The 21,016-nt window shown below is 37.9% G+C and overlaps 1 protein-coding gene across 2 annotated transcripts in view; it reads left to right on the top strand.

The window, feature by feature from the left end:
• The window catches only part of LOC124544812 (alpha-tocopherol transfer protein-like), a 138,763-nt gene that overhangs the window by 100,809 nt on the left and 16,938 nt on the right, over positions 1 to 21,016 (top strand). For both annotated transcript variants that reach the window (XM_047123502.1, XM_047123503.1), the window contains 2 exons: positions 1,515 to 1,620; positions 15,823 to 15,979. In XM_047123502.1, the coding sequence (XP_046979458.1) occupies positions 1,518 to 1,620; positions 15,823 to 15,979 (260 nt within the window). In that variant the 5' untranslated portion in view covers positions 1,515 to 1,517. The remainder of the gene's footprint in view (positions 1 to 1,514; positions 1,621 to 15,822; positions 15,980 to 21,016) is intronic.

Genomic DNA, 21,016 nt, shown 5'->3' with positions numbered 1-21,016 from the left:
AACTTTTCAATTAGAATGTCAAGGTGAACCATGGTTTGGAGTCTGTGCTAAACTACCAGAACCTAGCCCCATCCCCTCCATAACTGCTAGGTAAGTCAGATCAAAGGTCAGAGGAAATCAAAGGTTTACTACCTATGACTTGTAAAGCACTGTGGTGTTAAACCAACTTTCTGGTTGACAGCAGCTTCATACTTTTTTTTTTTTTTTTTTTTTTTTCATGCTAGATTGGAGTGCTGCACCACACAATAACAAAGTTCTGTCATACTTCAGAAGGAACTGTAACAAATTTAGTGGATGAGAAGTTAATGCACAACACAATTCTTAACTCTTATTAATTGCAGACTCATTGTTTTTAATAGACATGAGTGGGTGTTGGGAGACTTTGGGCCACATAATGTTTTTAACATTTAATTCATCTATACTGAAATCACTCAGAACAAAATTATTCATATTTCATTTATACTCAAGCTTAAACTGAGTCACTTCACTAAATCGATTAGGATCTCCAGATATGAATAGAATGGGTATCAAGATTAATGACTTCAGATCGCCCAAGCTTCTGAAGTCTTGTCTGTGCATTTTTGTCACAATTAAATTTTTCAGACCAGCAGATTTGACTACTTCTGCCCATTCATCTGGTGTGTATACTACTTGATGTCTGTTTCTTACATAAATTTCAATGCATCCAAAATCACGATTGCAAGGAAGTATAGTATGACCTACAACAGGGAAATAATGCTGCACAGATTCAAATTTTTTCTGTGGCAATGAGAGTCCTTTCAAGGGCAATAAGAGACCAATTCTTTGCCTAGTCCTTATAGTTATCTGTGATTATGTGGAGATTTTTGGCTTGAGTGTTAGTTATCTTCAAGAATTTTAATAAACAGCTCCCGGCTTCATCTGAACCCCTTCCTCCATCCTTCTCACTCCACAGAAACATGTATCCCTTATTTGACCCACAATCGTGGATGCTGTACTTATAGATACATATTTTTCTCTGGTAGAATGCTGGGCCAACTGTTAGTTTTGGTGTGGGAACCGTTTGTTGCATGTGCATTGCTATTACGTGGTAGACTTTCACATTCTCTTTAGACAGAGAAGTTAAAGACACCGTCATATTTTACCCACTTATTTTCGGCCTGAGATCTTCTGCTGCTGACATTTATGATTACCCACATTTTGAATTAACAAGAGTGCAAGAGACAAGCTACAGTTAGATTATGAAATTGTGAATTGTGGTTTATTGTCTCATAGCATAAATAATCTAAATCATTTGATTCAGGTACAGGAGACATGTCAAATGAATGTTGTATGAAATAGTAGAGTCCTGCTGCAAGCAGAATGTGTGAATATAGCTTGATAATACATATTTTTAATTAAATAAAACCTTGGAAACTTTAGTTCTGTTTGTTAGCCTTTAGAATCACTATGAACTGATTTAATTACATAAATTAATTTTGAGAAAAAGTCAAATCATACTAAAAATTTGTATTTGTAATTGTGTTTGTTTTAAGAAAATGTCAGAAGACAAGATACTTTCAATTGAAGAAGTAAAGGATGATCTACAGTCCTTGAGGAAATGGATATCTGGAGAGAAGTATGTACCAAATAAAGTTGATGGTATGTAAATGCAAGACTTGTTATTCAGTCTCAAATTTTCATATTTTCTATGTATCTAGGAATCAAACTGTTTTTTGTAATACATGTATTCATCACTCTTACTGCACAAGTACACATATATGCTAAGGAAATGATTAAAAGCCATTTATTTCATAACATTATGTAATCATGTTGTTTTGTTACTCTGGTGTATGTATATGTAAAGGAAATGAAAAAGTTGTTTTAAATGAAACTGGGCTGGAAATTCATGGTTTTGACAAAGATTAGATTAGATTAATACTAGTTCCATGGATCATGAATACGATATTTCGTAATGATGTGGAACGAGTCAAATTTTCCAATACATGACATAATTAAGTTAATTTAACAACATAATTAAGTTAATATAACAACTTTTTTTATATTTTTGTTTTTTTTATTTTTTATATATTTTTTTTTTCTTTTTTTCTTAATTTATATCTAAAAATTCCTCTATGGAGTAGAAGGAGTTGTCATTCAGAAATTCTTTTAATTTCTTCTTAAATACTTGTTGGTTATCCGTCAGACTTTTGATACTATTTGGTAAGTGACCTCACCCCTTTCTGTGCCAAAGTTAGATTTAATCTTGAATAGTGAAGATCATCCTTTCGTCTAGTATTGTAGTTATGCACACTGCTATTACTTTTGAATTGGATTTGGTTGTTAATAACAAATTTCATAAGAGAGTATATATACTGAAAAGCTACTGTGAATATCCCTAGATCCTTAAATAAATGTCTGCAGGATGATCTTGGGTGGACTCCAGCTATTATTCTGATTACACGTTCTTGTGCAATAAATTCTTTATTCCTCAGTGATGAATTACCCCAAAATATGATGCCATATGCAAGCAATGAGTGGAAATATGCGTAGTAAGCTAATTTACTAAGATGTTTATCACCAAAATTTGCAATGACCCTTATTGCATAAGTAGCTGAACTCAAACGTTTCAGCAGATCATCAATGTGTTTCTTCCAATTTAATCTCTCATCTAAAATTTTGAATATTCTACCTTAGCTATATGCTTCTGATTAATGTCTATATTTATTAATGGCGTCATACCATTTACTGTACGGAACTGTATGTACTGTGTCTTATCAAAATTCAGTGAGAGTCCATTTACAAGACACCACTTAGTAATTTTCTGAAAGACATTATTGACAATTTCATCAGTTAATTCTTGTTTGTCAGGTGTGATTACTATACTTGTATCATCAGCAAAGAGAACTAACTTTGCCTCTTCATGAATATAGAATGGCAAGTCATTAATATATATTAAGAACAACAAAGGACACAAGACCGACCCTTGTGGAACCCCATTCTTGATAGTTCACCAGTTTGAGGAATGTGCTGATCTTTGCATATTATGAGAACTGCTTATTTCAACTTTCTGCACTCTTCCATTTAGGTACAAATTAAACCATTTGTGCACTGTCCCCCTCATGCCACAATACTTTAGCTTGTCTAGCAGAATTTCATGATTTACACAATCAAAAGCCTTTGAGAGATCACAAAAAATCCCAATTGGTGGTGTTCGGTTATTCAGATCATTCAAAATTTGATTGGTGAAAGCATATATGGCATTTTCTGTGGAAAAACCTTTCTGGAAACCAAACTGACATTTTGTTAGTACTTCATTTTTACAGATACGTGAAGCTACTCTTGAATACATTACTTTCTCAAAAATTTTGGATAAAGCTGTTAGAAGGGAGATTGGACGGTAATTGTTGACATCAGATCTATCCCCTTTTTTATGCAAAGGTATAACAATAGCATATTTCAGTCTATCAGGGAAAATGCCCTGTTCCAGAGAGCTATTACACAGGTGGCTGAGAATCTTACTTATCTGTTGAGAACAAGCTTTTAGTATTTCGCTGGAAATGCCATCAATTCCATGTGAGTTTTTGCTTTTAAGGAAGTTTATTATTTTCATAATTTCGGAGGGAGAAGTGGGTGAAATTTCAATTGTATCAAGTTGCCTAGGTATGGCCTCTTCCATTAACAGCCTAGCATCTTCTAATGAACACCTGGATCCTACTGTATCCACAACATTTAGAAAATGATTATTAAAAATATATTCAACTTCTGACTTTTTGTTCGTAAAGTTTTCATTCAATTTGATGGTAATATTGTCTTCCTGTGCTCTTGGTTGACCTGTTTCTCTTTTAATAATATTCCAAATTGTTTTAATTTTATTATCAGAGGTGCTGATTTCAGACATGATACACATACTTCTGGATTTTTTAATAACTTTTCCTAATATAGCACAGTAGTTTTTATAATGTTTGATAGTTTCTGGGTCACTACTCTTTCTTGCTGTCAGATACATTTCCCTATTCTGGTTACAAGATATTTTTATACCCTTAATAAGCCATGGTTTGTTACATGGTTTCTTACGAGTATATTTAACTATTTTCTTGGGGAAGCAGTTTTCAAATGCATTTACAAAAGCGTCATGAAATAAATTATATTTTAAATTGGCATCAGGTTCACGGTACACCTCATCCCAGTCTAACTGCTGTAAGCTTTCCCTGAAATTTGCAATTGTTAAATCGTTGATTGAACGTACTACTTTGGAGGACTGTTTAGTACCGCTGAATGGAGCTATGTCATATATTGTAACTAGCTGTGCACCATGATCAGAAAGACCATTCTCAACAGGCTAAGCATTTATCTGGTTAAACTTATCTTGGTCTATAAAGAAGTTATCTATCAGTGAGCTGCTATCCTTTACCACCCGAGTAGGAAAATCAATAGCGGGTGTCAAATTGAAAGAACCGAGTAATACTTCAAGGTCATTTTTCCTATTACCCTCTTTCAGAGAATCTACATTGAAGTCCCCACAAATAATAATTTGCTTCCCCCTGTCTGACAGGAGTCCAAATTTTTCAGAAATAGATGAAAATTTCCTGATGGGGACCTATACACAGTTACAATTATAAATGTGCCCTTATTTAATTTAAGCTCACAGGCACATGCTTGTATATGTTTCTCTACACAAAACTTTTTTTGTTTCTATACTTTTTGCACAATGATAACTTTTGACATATATGGCAACTCCTCCTTTCTCCATATTTTCTCTAATTACATGTGCAGAGATCTTATATCCACTTACATTTACCTTATCCATATCAATAACAATGTGATGCTCAGACAGGCATAGTATATCTATTTCATCCTCAGCTTCTAAATCTTCTAAACAAACCAGAAGCTCATCTATCTTATTCTTTAAACTCCCAATATTTTGATGAAATATACTTACATTATTTTTAATTATACTTTTATGAGAACCTTTCCTTATTCTAACATTTGCAGTACTCTCCTGTCTGAGTTTCTCATTCTGCTTAGGCCTAGTTCCTATACCAGTGGTCACATGGTGTTCAGAGAGGCAGATTATGTCAACTGGGTTGGATGACTTTAATTCATCAATGCAATTACCTAGGACTGAGATACAAGTTGGTGGAGATAAAATTTCTGGTGATTGGTGAAAATTTATAATTGACAGCTGTGATTGGTGATCCAACGTGCTGGAATTCTGCTGTTTAATTTCTTTCCTAAACTGAAGATTTGTTTCAATCCTGACCTCTCGTAGAACTTGACATCTTTCTGTCTTACCTATCCTAAAAGAGGTGCTGTTCCAACACCTGTAACCACTGGTATTTTACTATTCATGGCAGTGCCTCCCCCCCCTTAAAGTTCCTTAGTCTTAATGTTTTATTAGCAAGTTCTTATTTATGCACATTTGTTCAAAACTGAATTATCTACAAATTTAAGAGAAGAAACAAGAAAAGATATTTAGGTAAAAAACAGACAGTCCTTCATGCTACATCTCTTCCTGTTATAAGATTAAGTTAAATGTCTTACAGGATATGTCAACAATTTCAGATGTAGATTCAGCAGAATGCAGTCACTGGAAACAATAACTGAAGCACTTTATTGGTTTCGACTGTGATACATTTCTGTAAATTCTATGAAATATAATCTGAAATTTGTATTATCTAAACAAGGTCTTTTCACAGCGATACTTTGGTAACAGTCAATAATCTGTTTTGAATCAGTATTCATATTTCAGTGTTGCACTCATATTTTGTAAAGAAACTAGAGTAATGTTACCATTAGTTAACAAAAATGGATGGAGATTAGTGTTTAACATCCCATCAGTGAATAATTAATTCACAATTTTCTGATGCCTTGCTACTAAGTATTTGTAATAATCACATAAAATAACTTCTGGTAGACTTTTCACAATGTTAATTGGGTTATATCCCACAATTTGGAAGTTTTAGTTCTTATACAAATTTAAATAGACCAAAATGTAATGTCTATAAAACAAAAAAGAAGATAAGTCAAAATACGTCTATTTCCCTTCAAATACTTTCTGTTTTCCAGAAATACACTGTTGGCAATGAATATTAAACTCTTGAAACTGACAGTGAAGTCTCTCAGAGACATATAGCTAACTATTTCTGTGACACAGTTTTGGATTGATTTATTCATCCTTTGATTGTTTAGAGCAATCCTGGATATATCAGTACACATTTACAATTACAGCAACAGGATAAATTACAAACCGAGCACAAATAATATCAATTTACAATCACACAAATGTGTAAAATAATTAATGGAAAGATAGGCAAAACAAAAACTTTAATATTAATTTAGTTTACTACATATAGGAAACCAGTTTCAATTTATGCTGTAATGGATGAGACATAAGAAACTTTCCAACTTTAGTTTTCATTGACACAGTGTATGTAGCAGTATTCTCAGCATATTGCTTTAGTGTAGCAAATTCTTTCGAATTCTTTTGGATTCATCTCAAAATATTCCTTAACAGTGTACAAATATGCTGTTTTTAAGTGCTTTCTTAGTTGTGTTTTGAATACTGGTAGAGTTTTTATATTTCTTGAACTGTTTGGTAAACTGTTGTAAAATAAGCACTTTGCTTAATTATCCAGTTGTATTTGAGTACCATTGGTGTGATAGTCATACTTTACTTTTGTACTGTGATTGTGTAGTTCCCTGTTGCTGCACAATTTAATTTGTGATACATGAGAGTTTTAAATATATACATAGAGGACATGGTCATAGTTTTATACTCTTTGAATTTGCTTTTACAGGGTTCTCGTGGTGATTTCCTTCCAATGCATCCGATTACTTTTCTCTCATATTATTATACAGTATGATAAATGTGGATGAATTAGTCAATAGTGCAAAATCATGTATCTACATCAACTATATGGGACACATTCTTTCTTAAAAGTACATTGCTACTTGTTTCTGAGCTGGTCTTTTCTATACGATTTTCCCTAGTCATAAGTCTGTTGTCAATCCCAGGAACTTGCAGCTGTCAACTTCTGTTAGCAATGTGTCCCTAAGTCTCTTATTTAGTTTCTCTTCACTCGTTATTCTCTTTGCAAGTCAAAGTGTGATTTTAACAGATAAGCACTGTGACTGTGATGGTTGTCATCTGTACTAGTTATTGAACCCCTGTGATTATTGTTTACAGGAAAAAAAGTTTTCAGTCACACATGTTAATGTCAAGTCCAGCAGTTTTCAATCATGTTATCTTCTACTAATAAACCAGTTTGTGACATGCCTATTAAGAACAGTTTCACTTGTGATTATGACCATAATATTGGTCCTTGCTCATTCTTCATTCTTTGTGTATCAGTCCTAGATATTTTCATTGATTTGTTTCCAGCATCTGTCACACATGCATCATTTGCCTTATTGCTACATTTATTGATGATCAGCTCAAGCATAAAACATCACCAAGTACTTTCTTCCTAAATCAAAAGTGATAAACACATGTATTTTCATGGCTTCTTTCCCATAAATTTTAACCAATATTGCAGGTCACCATATTATGTACTGAGTTTTCATGCTCATTATGTTTGACTGTCTGCAGCACACACATCTGCACCTCATTAGTACATTTGATGCTATGTAGTGCTTTATTTTTGTGAATGTGTACGGTCTTTGACTCACACTGCCATTTAATTATGAGTCCATTCAATAGACCTTTGGATAGACCTTCTGTGTTGCTGGACACAGTTATTTTCTTTCCCTGCATTTCAGACTGGAAGTTACTAAATAAAACATCAACCTTTTTAGGAATGGAGGAGATGTACGTGTAACACTTTCAAGAGACATATTATTGTAGGGAATAAAGTTATCTGTTAAACAGTCTAAGGTAACATTTGCCACATTGCTGAGGCAAACATTAAACAACAGTGGTCCTATCATCATAACTCGTGAAATAATCAGCATCATCTCTCTCTGTCAACTACAAAGGGGCTATATCTTTCCTCATAATAAATTTTGGTAGAGAAACAAATATTTTGAATTACAGTGGAATTTCTTGAGCCAGTAACTAAATCAATAAAAAGAAACCAGCTAATCTGTATTTGACTTTGTATTTCATATACAGTACATTTAACAACATTCTTCCATGTACTGTAGTAATTCAAAGAGAGCCCATATTCTTTCTTTTTTTTCAGCAAAAATATTTGTGTAATATTTCCAGGTATTAAAATACATCTGTAAACTTTTTTCTTTAATGTGATAACCAGTGGAATGTGTGAAATGTGGAGCCATCAAACTCCACCCAGTATGTATGAATTGTTTGACTGCTGTAGGTACAAGCAAAAGGTGTGAGTAAAGGATGATGAAACAAGCAAATAACCACAATAAACATATGTTCTGGAAACCAAAGGTTTTACCAATACAAAGTATGCACAAATGCAGAAAAGCTAATGTTAGGACTACAGCACTGTTAATGTCTAAGACTACATTTTTGCTACAGCTTCGCTGAAGGCTCATCACTATCTCTTAGTTCAGGACATTACTGTCGCTGGTTGGAAGCAAAGAGTGACATTGTGATGTACTTTCACTCATGATGTGTGCAATTTCATAGATTGCCCATCCATGCAGTTCCCAGCCCGCTTATAGAGACCACCTGGGTCAGCCCCCTGGCACACACTGGTGAGCTGCCAAAGACATAGTATTATTTAAGCAACCACAAATGAGTGCTTGGCTTGTTCGGTAACCTGCTACGTGCAACCTGTACTTCACTGTATCTTTACGTTGGCTCTATAAAGTCCTATGTTCCATTAATTGTGTTTGTTCCTTCTAAAACAAACGTGGCGACAGGTGAGTGTTACATTTCCTCCATGTGTTGGTGTCAGCATGAAGTCACACAACAAACATCTCGATGAAAGAAATACTTCAACGTACCTTTATCCAGCAGCAATCTTTCACAGAACAACAGCAGGCTCTCAACACCACTCTCAATAAAGTAGCATCTGCATCTTTGCAGCAGGTTATCAACAGGGCAACAATTGCACTTCCTGACATCTGATGAATCGGCTGAAGACTGGGAATCCTATGAGACATAGTTACACCAACATTTCCAGGTTTTTTGCATAGGCAATGTAAAATTGTTGTAAAGCTCTCTGTCTTTCCTGACTTTTGTGCATGCATCAGTTGTGCCAACTTGTGTCTTTGCAAGAACCAGCCAGTTTATCATTTGATGAGAAGTGTAAGCTTCTCTGAGCTTATTACTGTGACAGAACTCATGACACTGTGATGTGTGTAGAGTTTTACCATTGTCAGAAATGCCCAAGCCAATCTTACAAAGCCTGGGCTGCAGAACTATGCAGGTTGAACCATCATCATAAATTTGTCACTAATACCCATCATGAACCCTATTCTGATCACGTGTTGTCTGATGTTATTATTCATTTGGCATCAGACTGGGGAGTCCATAAAAAAGCACTTCAGTGTGAAAATCCAACACTTACGTATGTGCCCAATGTGGCACAGTCCTTTGAAGTCTCATGAGCTGCAGGCAATCAGATTGCTGCATGGGAGGAGATATGGGAAGTTGCTCAGTCAACACCTGTTAGGCATGCTGCAAGTGTTCAGGATGACAAGGAAGCTGCTGCAGTAGTACAATTGTTGACTGAGCATCACTTGGGGCAACTTCAGTTACAGCCATGGCTGCAACAGGCTGCATCACTCCCCTTCTGTCTTGCCTGTACTGCTTCATCCAACATGAGTGTACTGTGTGCACTAAGCTTCGGGATGCTTGCAACAAGTCTTGAAATAAAGGCCATATTGCATCAGTATGTAACTCCTCTTTAGAAGTGGCAGACACAGTAGTACCAAGTGGCATAAACTGTATCTCTACAATGACTGTCTCCCAGAACAAACTGTTTATTGACTTGCGTGTGTTTAATACACAACTAAAAATGTCTGTAGGTACAGGAGCTACAGCAACTTTAGTAGATGCACAAAAATACGTGGACTTGTGCTCCACTACCCCCACACAGGTTTCACAGAAGTTGGTTAAACAGCGGATTCTGATCATAGGTCAGTTGTCTACTCCTGGATCCTACAAATCTGTTGTTTGCCCTCTCACCTCCATTGTTGTGGATTATTCCCATACTGCAGACTTGTTTGGGTTGAATGCATTCAATGCTTTTGGCTTCTCCATTGCTGATGAGGTAAATTTAGTGTCAGATCAAGCTCCATATGCAACTGGAGTCCCTCTGCTCTGTTTTCATTGCTGTTTTCCCCTGGACTTGGTTGTGCTACTGGTTTTGTCTCGTATTAGTGTGAAAGAGGCCATTGTTTCCAGGTGCGGCAGCTGCCCATCACATTGCATGATTGTCAAGGCCAAATTAGACCATTTGATGTTGCTCAATGTCATTCATATTATTAGTTTCAGCAAATGGGCTACACCACTTGTCATCATTAAGAAGCCAACAGGCAAGCTTCATCTCTGCGGCAACTTCAGTGTCATGATTAATCCACAGTCCATAATAGATACATACCCTTTGCCCCACCCTGACAAGTTGCTTGCAGAATTATAAGATGGCCACTACTTTTCCAAGATTGATTTGTCAGAAGTGTACCTCCGGCTCCCCTTGGATGAGGCCTTCTCATTGTCAATACACCTTTCGGCCTATACCAATATCAATGCTTGGCTTTTGGTGTCGCTAGGGTGCCCACAATTTTTCAGTGTTCTTTTAGAACAGCTGATAGCCTACATGCACAGCTGCATCGTTTACCTTAATTACATCATTGTTTCAGGTTCTTCCAGCAAAGACCACTACAGCAATCTGCAATCATTGTTTTCTCTTTTGCAGTCCGTGGGTCTCAGGTGCGATCTTTCCAAATCTCAATTTTTTCAGCCATCAGTTGATATCTAGGTTGCATCAGTGTGGTGATGGAATTGCCGCTTTGCCACAGCCGACCTCCATTAAGGAACTGCAGACGTTTCTAGGAAAAGTTGTGTACCATCAAAAGTTTTTACCAGATGCACCCATTGTTGCTCAGCCCCTGCACACACTTTTGCATAAAAATGTGTGTTTTTTTCTGGTCCCTAGATTGTGGCCAATCATTTGCTTTCTGTAAATCTAAGTTTCAATATTCCCCATGTCTGGCCACTTCTCAGCTAGGTCATCACCTCATGTTGGCTGCATTTCCTCTCAGCATGGTCTTAGCAAGATGTTCATGCACAAATACATGGGCATCTCTGAATGACTCTTTGCATGTGCTTCTAAGGCTTTAACTCCTACTCAGCATTGGTATTCTCAGATTAAAAAAGATGCTTTAGCAATTGTGTTTGCCCTCAAGAAATTTCATGTCTTCTTTTATGGTTCTAAGTTCCATTTATTCACAAATCACAAGCCATTGGTTGCTCTTTTTAACCCTTCTGGTTCCGTGCCAGACGAGGTAGTGCATCATTTGCAGCAGCGGGTTCTTTTCCTCTCCTGTTATCAATATCAGATTCATTACCGGCCAACAGTGTGACACACGAACACCGATGCCCTTTGTTGCCCTCTGATCAGGCCAGACCCAGCATTTGATAAGGATAAGTTGCTTTTTTCTATTTAGATAATGGGAACAAGAGGGCGGTCATGGTTTTCCCATCACTTGTGCCAAGGTAGCATCCGCCGTTGCCACAGATCCTGTATTTAAGCAGGTCCTCTCTTTTGTGGAGCATGGTTGACCAGAGAAACCCCTGGACTGTGCCTCAGACCCCTTGTATAATTACTTCTCCCTCCAGCACCACCTTTCTGTTTGATGGGATTCTTTTGCTAGAGGACACTGCTCCCTGGGTTGTGATTCCCACTTCCTTACACTGTAATGTACTGTGGCTTCTACATGTTGGTCAGTGTGGGACCTCTCACACCAAAGCTTTGGCCTGCCACATGTGTATTGACTGGGGTAGATGTGGACATTAAGCAGCTTATTGCCAATTGCACTCACGGTGTTCAGCAACAAGTGGCCCCACAGGCTTCTTTTTCCCCTTGTCAGTGCCACAGACCTGTGGGAACATCTATATATTGATTTTGCTGGGTCCTTCTAAATCCATATTGGTTCATTGTAGTAGATACTTATCCCAAGTTTCCCTGTGTGGTGTGTTGTCTGTCCATATCCACAGCAGCTACTACTCCGGCCCTGCCTAAGATTCCTGTACTAGAGGGACTTCCGTATACTGTGGTTATCGATAATGGTTTCCAGTTTGCTTTTCAAGAATTTACATATTTTTGTCAGGCTAGTGGTGTTCACCATCTCACAGCTCCCATGTTTCGTCCTCAATCTGATGGCAAGGCCAAACGTATGGTTTGGACATTTAAAACTCAGAAGTGGAAGTACGTATCCGGCAAGTCCCCTGAAGCTGCCTTAGACCGTTATTGAGTTTGTACCATTTAACTCAGGTGAGGAACAAGAGCTCAGCGCAGCTGCAACATGAATGTCAACCACAGACTCTCTTTCACTTGCTGCATCTGTTTATGCATCCGCCATGTCACTGCTTCCGTGTGCCTGTCTGGGCTCATTGTTTCAGCTGCAGGCCAAACTGGGTTCCTGCCATCATCAAGCCTTGCCAGGACTGGTGGCTGTACATTGGCCACACTCCTGTCAGGTGGACATCCCATCACTTCGACCAGTTATGGCTGCGCACAATGCAGTCTGTTCTCCCCAGAGGCCACACTGCCTCCCCCATCCTCGCGACTGCTGATGCCTGTTCCTGTGCCTCAGATGATCCAATTAGCACCACAGGAGGGAGGGGGGGGGGGGCAGGTTGATTCCTGTTGGATCCATGTCTGGATCTCTGCCCCTGCCCCGTGCCCCCACTGCTCGACTGCTGTTGCCAGTGCAAACCCCATTGCACTTTATGCCACAGCCAATTCTGCCTGAATTGCAGTGTCGCGTGCAGCTATCATCTCTGACAGCCCCGTTGATGCCTCCTGAATGGACTACAAACCTCAACGAGAACATTGCTATTGAAATGCCATCCCTGGTCCTGCCCTAGGGCTTCTTGCAATAGGTGGAATGACACACCAAACTGCTCCCTCACCACTTCCACCCCTACTCACTGGTGCCTGCCCACCACATGCTGCAGCAACTTCCATTGTTGAGGGATGAAATGGACATCAGCGATATCATTGGTGTTTTCCATGATTTGTAATCTCAGTGCCCTGTGAGATCAGTGCTTTGTTTTTTTCCGGGCACCAGTGTTCTTTTTTGGTATGAATGCTCTGTTTCAGTACCAGCACTTATTCGGTACCAGTACTTTTTTTCTGTACCAGTGTTTTTTTTCTGTAACATGCATTTTTTTCTGTACCGTGTATTTTTCTGTGTCTAGCATTCTTATAGAGGCTAACTGGACTGACCCTATGGTGTGCTCTGGTGAGCCACTAAAGGAACAGTATTATTTAAGCAATTGCAAATGAGTGCTTGGTCTATTCTTTAACCTGAGTTACTGTTGTCCATTCAATGTGTACAGTGCTACATACAACCTGTACTTTATTGTACCTTATGTTGGCTCTATAAAGTACTCTGTTCCATAAATCACGTTTGTTCTTGCTATAACACACTGCAGCAACCAATCGCAACTCAAGTTCCAGGCCATACCAGCGATAAGCAAACAATGAAGCTGCAGCATAGACATAGCCTCACATTCCAGATACCGATTCCCATTATGAACAGCAAATACAGTTTTCACATGTAGCATTTGAAGTGGTTGCAATGGCTCCACACACATTTTCAAATGTAGAAATGGCTGACATCCACTTCATGCATGGATATGTTTTGTCAGTGCATAGGAGGCAGCATGATTGTATCATCAAGCATGTCCTCAGAGAAGACAGCTAAACAGTAGAGTGGTCATGAGTTCCAATCAGTGACTGCAAAAGACTAGTTCATTGGAACCCAACATGCAATGTGCAGATCGACCAAGAACAGTGTCCACACCATGAATGGGGGAGAAGGTATTACAAGTGCTAGCAATGCTGCAGATGAACATTTTTTGGCCTCCACCATGGGGAAGGTGTTAGATGAGGGACAGTTTTACCTATCACATACTTTTGAGACCAGGTTGCCATCTGTAATGGACACTTACACAGTGTGGGAATAATCACAGTTCTTTACATATGTGTTATTTACAAATGAAGTGTGTTTTACTCAAGATGGTGTTGTGGACATCTGCAACACACACACATTTGTGCTTATGAGAACATACATGCTATGACTGTCACGGCATGTGTGTGTGTGTGTGTGTGTGTGTGTGTGTGTGTGTGTGTGTGTGTTCAAATGGCTCTGAGCACTATGGGACTTAACATCCATGGTCATCAGTCCCCTAGAACTTAGAACTACTTAAACCTAACTAACCTAAGGACATCACACAACACCCAGTCATCACGAGGCAGAGAAAATCCCTGACCCCGCCGGGAATCGAACCCGGGAACCCGGGCGTGGGAAGCGAGAACGCTACCGCACGACCTGTGTGTGTGTGTGTGTGTGTGTGTGTGTGTGTGTGTGTGTGTGTGTGTGTGTGTGTGGGTGTGGGTGTGTGTGTAGGTATTTAAAAGCTTTGGTGTATTGAAGCCCTGTTGATAGTGTCAATGACTAAGATTTTTAAACATGTACATGCACTGATGAGGAGACGTGGTTAACCCTGTCTTCAGATGAATGCTGGCTATGTGAAACACTTGTTGTAGTGTGTTTGTCCTCAAGTGTATGTCTGTAGTTTGAATCCTAGTGGACTCTGTTATAAGTTGTTCACAAACTCAATCATAGTAGACCATACCAGGGAAGTCATTGCTTTTTGGGCCTATGTTTCTTAGGATTATTTACTTGTTTTGTTGACCTCTAAAAAAAATGGCTCTGAGCACTATGTGACTTAACATCTGAGGTCATCAGTCCCTTAGAACTTAGAACTACTTAAACTTAACTAACCTAAGGACATCACACACATCCATGCCCGAGGCAGGATTCGAACCTGCGACTGTAGCGGTCGCGTGGTTCCAGACTGAAGCGCCTAGAACCGCTCGGCCACACTGGCCAGCTTGTTGACCTCTACTCACCCATTTGATTTGCATGAATAATAATCAAACACCCTCTATATGTAGTCTTAGGACTAATGCAGAGTTGACAAACTCTGCTTACCTCAAACAGTGCTACCGAGCGAGGTGGCGCAGTGGTTAGCACACTGGACTCGCATTCAGGAGGACGATGCTTCAATCCCGTCTCCAGCCATCCTGATTTAGGTTTTCCGTGATTTCCCTAAATCGCTTCAGGCACATGCCGGGATGGTTCCTTTGAAAGGGCACGGCCGATTTCCTTCCCCATCCTTCCCTCACCTGAGCTTGCGCTCCATCTCTACTGACCTCGTTGTCGACGGGACGTTAAACACTAATCTCCTCCTCCTCTCTCAAACAGTGCTGCCAATCTATATGAGCCTTGCACTGTGAAAAAATAGAAGTGACAAACAAAAATAATGAACATTTTAATGATTTAATTAATCACAATTTAAAGCAGCTTATTTAAATGTTAAACAATAATATTTATTGCAGTAAATTAGTTATCAATTCTGAAAAACATGGCATTCACTAATGGTTACCCCAGTGCTACTGCAAATAGTGTTGTTCAGGCAGTAAGGTTGGCAGTGTATGGACACAAACAGCTTCTATGAATGCAGAACTAGGGAGCTGAATGACAAAGACATTGATTGATAAACACTTGTGGTCTGTGAATAGAATTATAGTGAAAAACACTATTGCACCTTACGTTGTAACTCATGAGTCAAGAAAAAGATTACAGAATTCTTCTTCTGTGGGATGTTATTGTATATTAATCACTAATATATTTTGTACTGCTTATTTTCAGATAAAATACTGTACCTTATACATCATAGCTGCTATTATGATTTAGATAAAACAAAAGATACAATCAAAGTGTACTTCTCAATGCGAAACAAGATTCCAGAGTTCTTTGCTGATAGAGATGTTAACAGGAAGAATCTTCAAACAGCATTAGAATCTGTGTGAGTATTATATTCACTTCAAGATTTTACTCTACAACTGTTTTAAATCTTACATTTTTCTGCAGGATCAAAGCATATTTATTATGTAATAAGATAATCATCCTCCATGGTTAACTGTCATCATTCACATTTTTATTCACACACAAATGTTAGGTAATTTTTTGACTCTGGATGTTTTAGATTCTTCCAATAGGCGTAGACAAAATGGTTAAGGCAAAACATTTCTGAAAAACAAAAATACGCTATGACAGGTGAATTAGCTCTGCACCTACATCTGCATCTATACTCTGCAAAACACCTTGAGGTGTGTGGCAGAGGGTACACCCCATTGCACCAGTGATTAGGATTTCTTCATGTTCCATTCCCATATGGAGTGCACATAGAATGATTGTCTGAATGTCTCAGTGTGTGCAGTAATGATTCTAATCTTACCCTTTTGATCGCTATGTGAGTACTACATAAGTAGTTGTAGTATATTCCTGGAATCATCATTTAAAGCTGGTTCCTGAAAGTTTGTTAATAGACTTTCTCCAGATAGTTTACACCTAGTTTCAAGAGTCTTAAGGTTCAGTTCCTTCAGTATCTCTGTGACACTCTCCCACAGATTAAACAAACTTGTGACCATTTGTGCTGCCCTTCTCTGTATACGTTCAATGTCCCCTATTAGTCCTGCCTGGCACAGGTCCCACACGCTTGAGCAATATTCTAGAACTGGTGGCATGAGTGGTTTGTAAGCAATCTCCTTTCTAGACTGATTGCACTTTCCCAGTATTCTATCAATAAACTGAAGTCCACCATATGGTTTACTCACAACTGAACCTCTGTGATCATTCCATTTCTTAACCCTACGAAGTGTTACACACAAGTATTTGTATGAGTAGGCTGATTCCAACAATGACTCATTGACATTATAGTCATATGATACTATATTTTTTTCGTTTTGTGAAGTGCAAAATTTTACATTTCTGGACATTTAGAGCAAGTTGCCTATCTCTGCATCACATTGAAATCTAATTAAGGTCTGGCTGAATATTTATGCAGCTTCTTTCAGATAGTACTTCATTATAGGTAACTGGATCATCTGCAAAAACCTGATTTTACTATTAATACTGTCTGCAAGTTTATTAATATTCAACGTGAATAGCAAAGGTCCCAACACAGTTCCCTGTACTTCCTCATCTGATCATGATTCTCCATCCGAGATAACATGCTGTGTCCCTCCTACCAAAAGGTCCTAAATCCAGTCACAAATTTCATTTGATAACCCATATGATTGTACTTTTAACAGTAAGTGTAGGTGTGGTATTGAGTCAAATGCTTTCCAGAAATCAAGAGATACTGCATCTACCTGATGACCTAGATCCAAAGCTTTCAGTATGTCATGTGAGAAAAGTGCGAGTTGGGTTTCACATGATCAATGTTTTTGAAATGCATGCTGGGTGGCATTGAGGAGCCCATTCTGTTCAAGATACCTCATTATGTTTGAGCTAAGAATATCTTGTAAGATTCTATAACAAATTGATGTCAAGGATATTGGGCAGTAGTTTTGTGGACCTGTGTTTTTTCCAAGAACTGGGCATTGTTTCTTGTTTGAGGAATCCATGATAGTTAGAAGAGGGGCTAACTCAGCCAAAAATTCAGTATACAATCTGACAGGAACTCCACCTAGGCCTGGAGCATTGTTCAGTTGTAATGATTTCAGCTCTTTCTCAACACCACTGACACTAATACCAATTTCATTCATCATTCCTGTGGTAAGAGGATTGAATTGGGGCAATTGTCCTGCATTTTCCTTTGTAAAGGAACATTTGGAAATGGAGTTAAGCATTTCAGCTTTTGTTATGCTATACTCAATTTCATTTCCTGTCTCATTCGCTAGGGACTGGACACTAACTTTGGTATCACCACTAATAGCCTCTACATACGACCAGAATTTCTTTTGGTTCTGTGAAAGACCACTTGGCAATATTCTGCTATGTTAGTCATAGAAGGCATCACACATTGCTCTCTTAATGGCCAAATGCATTTCATTCAGCATCTCTCTATAGTCCTATCCTTTGTCTTACCACTATTATGCAGTAATCTCTGTTTCTTTAGAAGTTTCTTTAGATTGACTGTGCCAGAGTTCCTCTATATTCTCCTGCCCTGTTCTCAAAGTTTCAAGTTCCTCATTGAGATATGACACTATGGATTTTTATCTGGTTTACTGGACATATATGTATTTCTGCTTAATTTAGTGGTCATTTGCACTTAGGTAGTCATTGCTACCACAACTGTGTTATGGTCACTGATACCAGTTATGATGTGGACATCATTGAAGAGGTCAGGTCTATTTGTTGCCATTAGATCAAATACATTTCCGTCATGTTTGGGGTTCCTAACTATCTGTTCTAGGTGTTTTCAGATGTTTCACAGGATGTCTTATCATGCCCACATCTAATAAAACTAATTTTCCCAGTTGATAGTTGGATGATTAAAGTCTCCACCAATGATTACAGTATGATTGGGGAACTTACATACAAGTGAACTGAGGTTTTCTCTAAAATTTTCAGTTACATCAGGGAATGAGTTTGGTGGGTGATATAAGGATCCAATTATCAATTTATGCCCACCCCTGATGCTGATTCTTACCCAATCTCATGTGCAGCTGCAATTTCTATCTTGATGTATTCGAGTTTCTTCTCTACTGTGACAAATGCACCACCTCCATTTCCCATTTGCCTATCCTTTTGATATACACTAAAATTTGCCCCATGAATTTCACTGGTATCAATTTCAGCTTTGTGTACATAGTATTATGTGAACTTCATTGCTTCTCATGAGCACTTCAAGCTCTGACATTCTGAATGCTTCGGCAGTTTATCATTAGGATTTTAATACTCTCACCTGTGGGAGGCATTTCTTTCAATGTTACAGCGATACTTGTGTGTTTCCTACAGCTTTCATCTTCTGAATTGGATGGAGAGTTGCCTAATCTAAAAAACCCTTATGTGCATCACACACAGACAGCTACCTGAATAACAGCCTTTGATGTGTAATGCACACCTGACCTATTTAGGGAGACCCAACACCTGTCATCCCTATGTTGCAAGTCCAGGAAGTCACAGCCTAGCCTGTCACATAACCTTTGAAGTCTCTAGTTCAGTCCTTCTGCTCAACTCAGAACCAGAGGACCACAATCAGTTCTGGGGACAATGCTGCAAATTGTGAGCTTTGTTGAAACTCCACATGCAATGCTGTTCTTTAAATCTTCTGTGCCAGTCACTGGCAGTTAAATTGTTGGGGAGATTGGAGGAAATTAATTTAGATATTGATTTTACAAATGGATGTAGAAAAAGTTTGGAAACAATTGATAGGCAACATTAGGCAACTAACATGTATAAAAGTGTTTCACTCAGGAAATACAAAAATTAAACAGAACATTTTTCATGTAAATATTGAAGAGTGTAAGACACTACTCATCCCATTTAAAGAGCACTGGCTTTTTTTCCATTGTGACAAAACTAATTTGTTGCAAAGATTCTACCAGAAATTATGTAATATATGTGGGAGCAAGATATTCACAACAGAATAAGAAAAAATTTCACATTAAAGTAAAGATAGTGCTGTCTTATTTTTAAGGATTTATTCACCATGGACATGGTCTTAATTGTTCATTTTTAGGGGTGCTTAAGCTCATTATTTATGTACTGTGTCTCAGGAGGAAATATCATTATTTCAAGAGATGATAGAAATGAACATTTGAAATAAAAAACCCATGCAGACATTTGTTTTTCACCGGATTGTTTCAAAGCCAGGACATATTTAAAATACTTCAGTTTTTTCCAGAGGTTGTGTTGTTTTGGAGGAGCAACTGGAGGATATTCTGTTAGTCATATGGAATGCTATGTACTTCCAGTATGATGGAGAACACCATAAAAGTTTTGTTTCTGGAGCTGGATGAAGATATAAGTGTACAGAAGAAAATCAGAAATGAGATGATCTGCAAAGTCATATCAGGGGCATTCCTGGTGCCATAAAGAAACATACAGTTGCTGAAGAACAATCAAAATGAATTGTTCTTTTCAAAGCACAAACGTGCATTGAAGTTGAAAATTTACTGCAAACTGCATAAAATTGATTTTAAATTGTTGTCAGTTTATTTTGGACTATTGAAAAATATTATGAATCATATTAAGTTTACTGTCAACTGTTGGAAATGTATTATGAAAGTCTCTGCCTTGAGAAGTATAATTATAATAACAACTGACATATAGAAGTACATAACAAAAGAAAATCATTTCAATGTGATGGGTAAGATATGCAAGCAATTGTTGTTAGAACCATCCTTTTGCTTCTAATAACCATTTCTGCCACTTCATCAAATGCTGAACTTTGTTTAAGGAATTCGCTGTGTATATACACTACTACCACATACTAAGCTTCTGTGGTGTTATTTGTGTATAACATGTTTTGAGTTTTTTTGCCCTATCAAATTTAGATATATCTTAATTGTGGTTACTTCCATAGCTCCCTTCAGGAGCAATGTACTGTCAAAAAATATTGGATTTCTTGTTTTACACCCCAGAAGTAACTTGGTCTTGACATTAAAAAATGGTATGAAACTTGCATTGAAGGAGAATGAGCAGAACATGGAATGAGTGCAGTAAATAAACAGAGAGAAATAGTTGCCTGTACACTCTCTTGACAGCATCTGTCAGTAATGCAGTATATTGTATTTGATGTTAGACAGGTTATAAAGGAATGCAGTGCAGTTAACATAAAAGCTACTACTATGAAATAAGTTGTTACAGCTTCAATATTAGGCAACTGCTTGCTTAATATTTACATGAATGCCCAGTAATTTTCCAAAGGGGAATCATTATTTACTAGCTGCCAGCAGAATGGAAACCTATTTACAAAGGCTATTCTTATTTGCCATGTTACATTATTGGCTTTTAATCCTGGAAAATCAGGTAATTGACAGTAGGATGCATTGCTGTCCCTGTGAAGAGAGAATATGACTATGCTTGCAATGCAGAGGATTATGAACATTTA

Source organism: Schistocerca americana, chromosome 8 (genome assembly GCF_021461395.2).
Source record: "Schistocerca americana isolate TAMUIC-IGC-003095 chromosome 8, iqSchAmer2.1, whole genome shotgun sequence".
NCBI lineage: Eukaryota > Metazoa > Arthropoda > Insecta > Orthoptera > Acrididae > Schistocerca > Schistocerca americana.
This window is presented reverse-complemented; position numbering and strand designations above follow the sequence as displayed.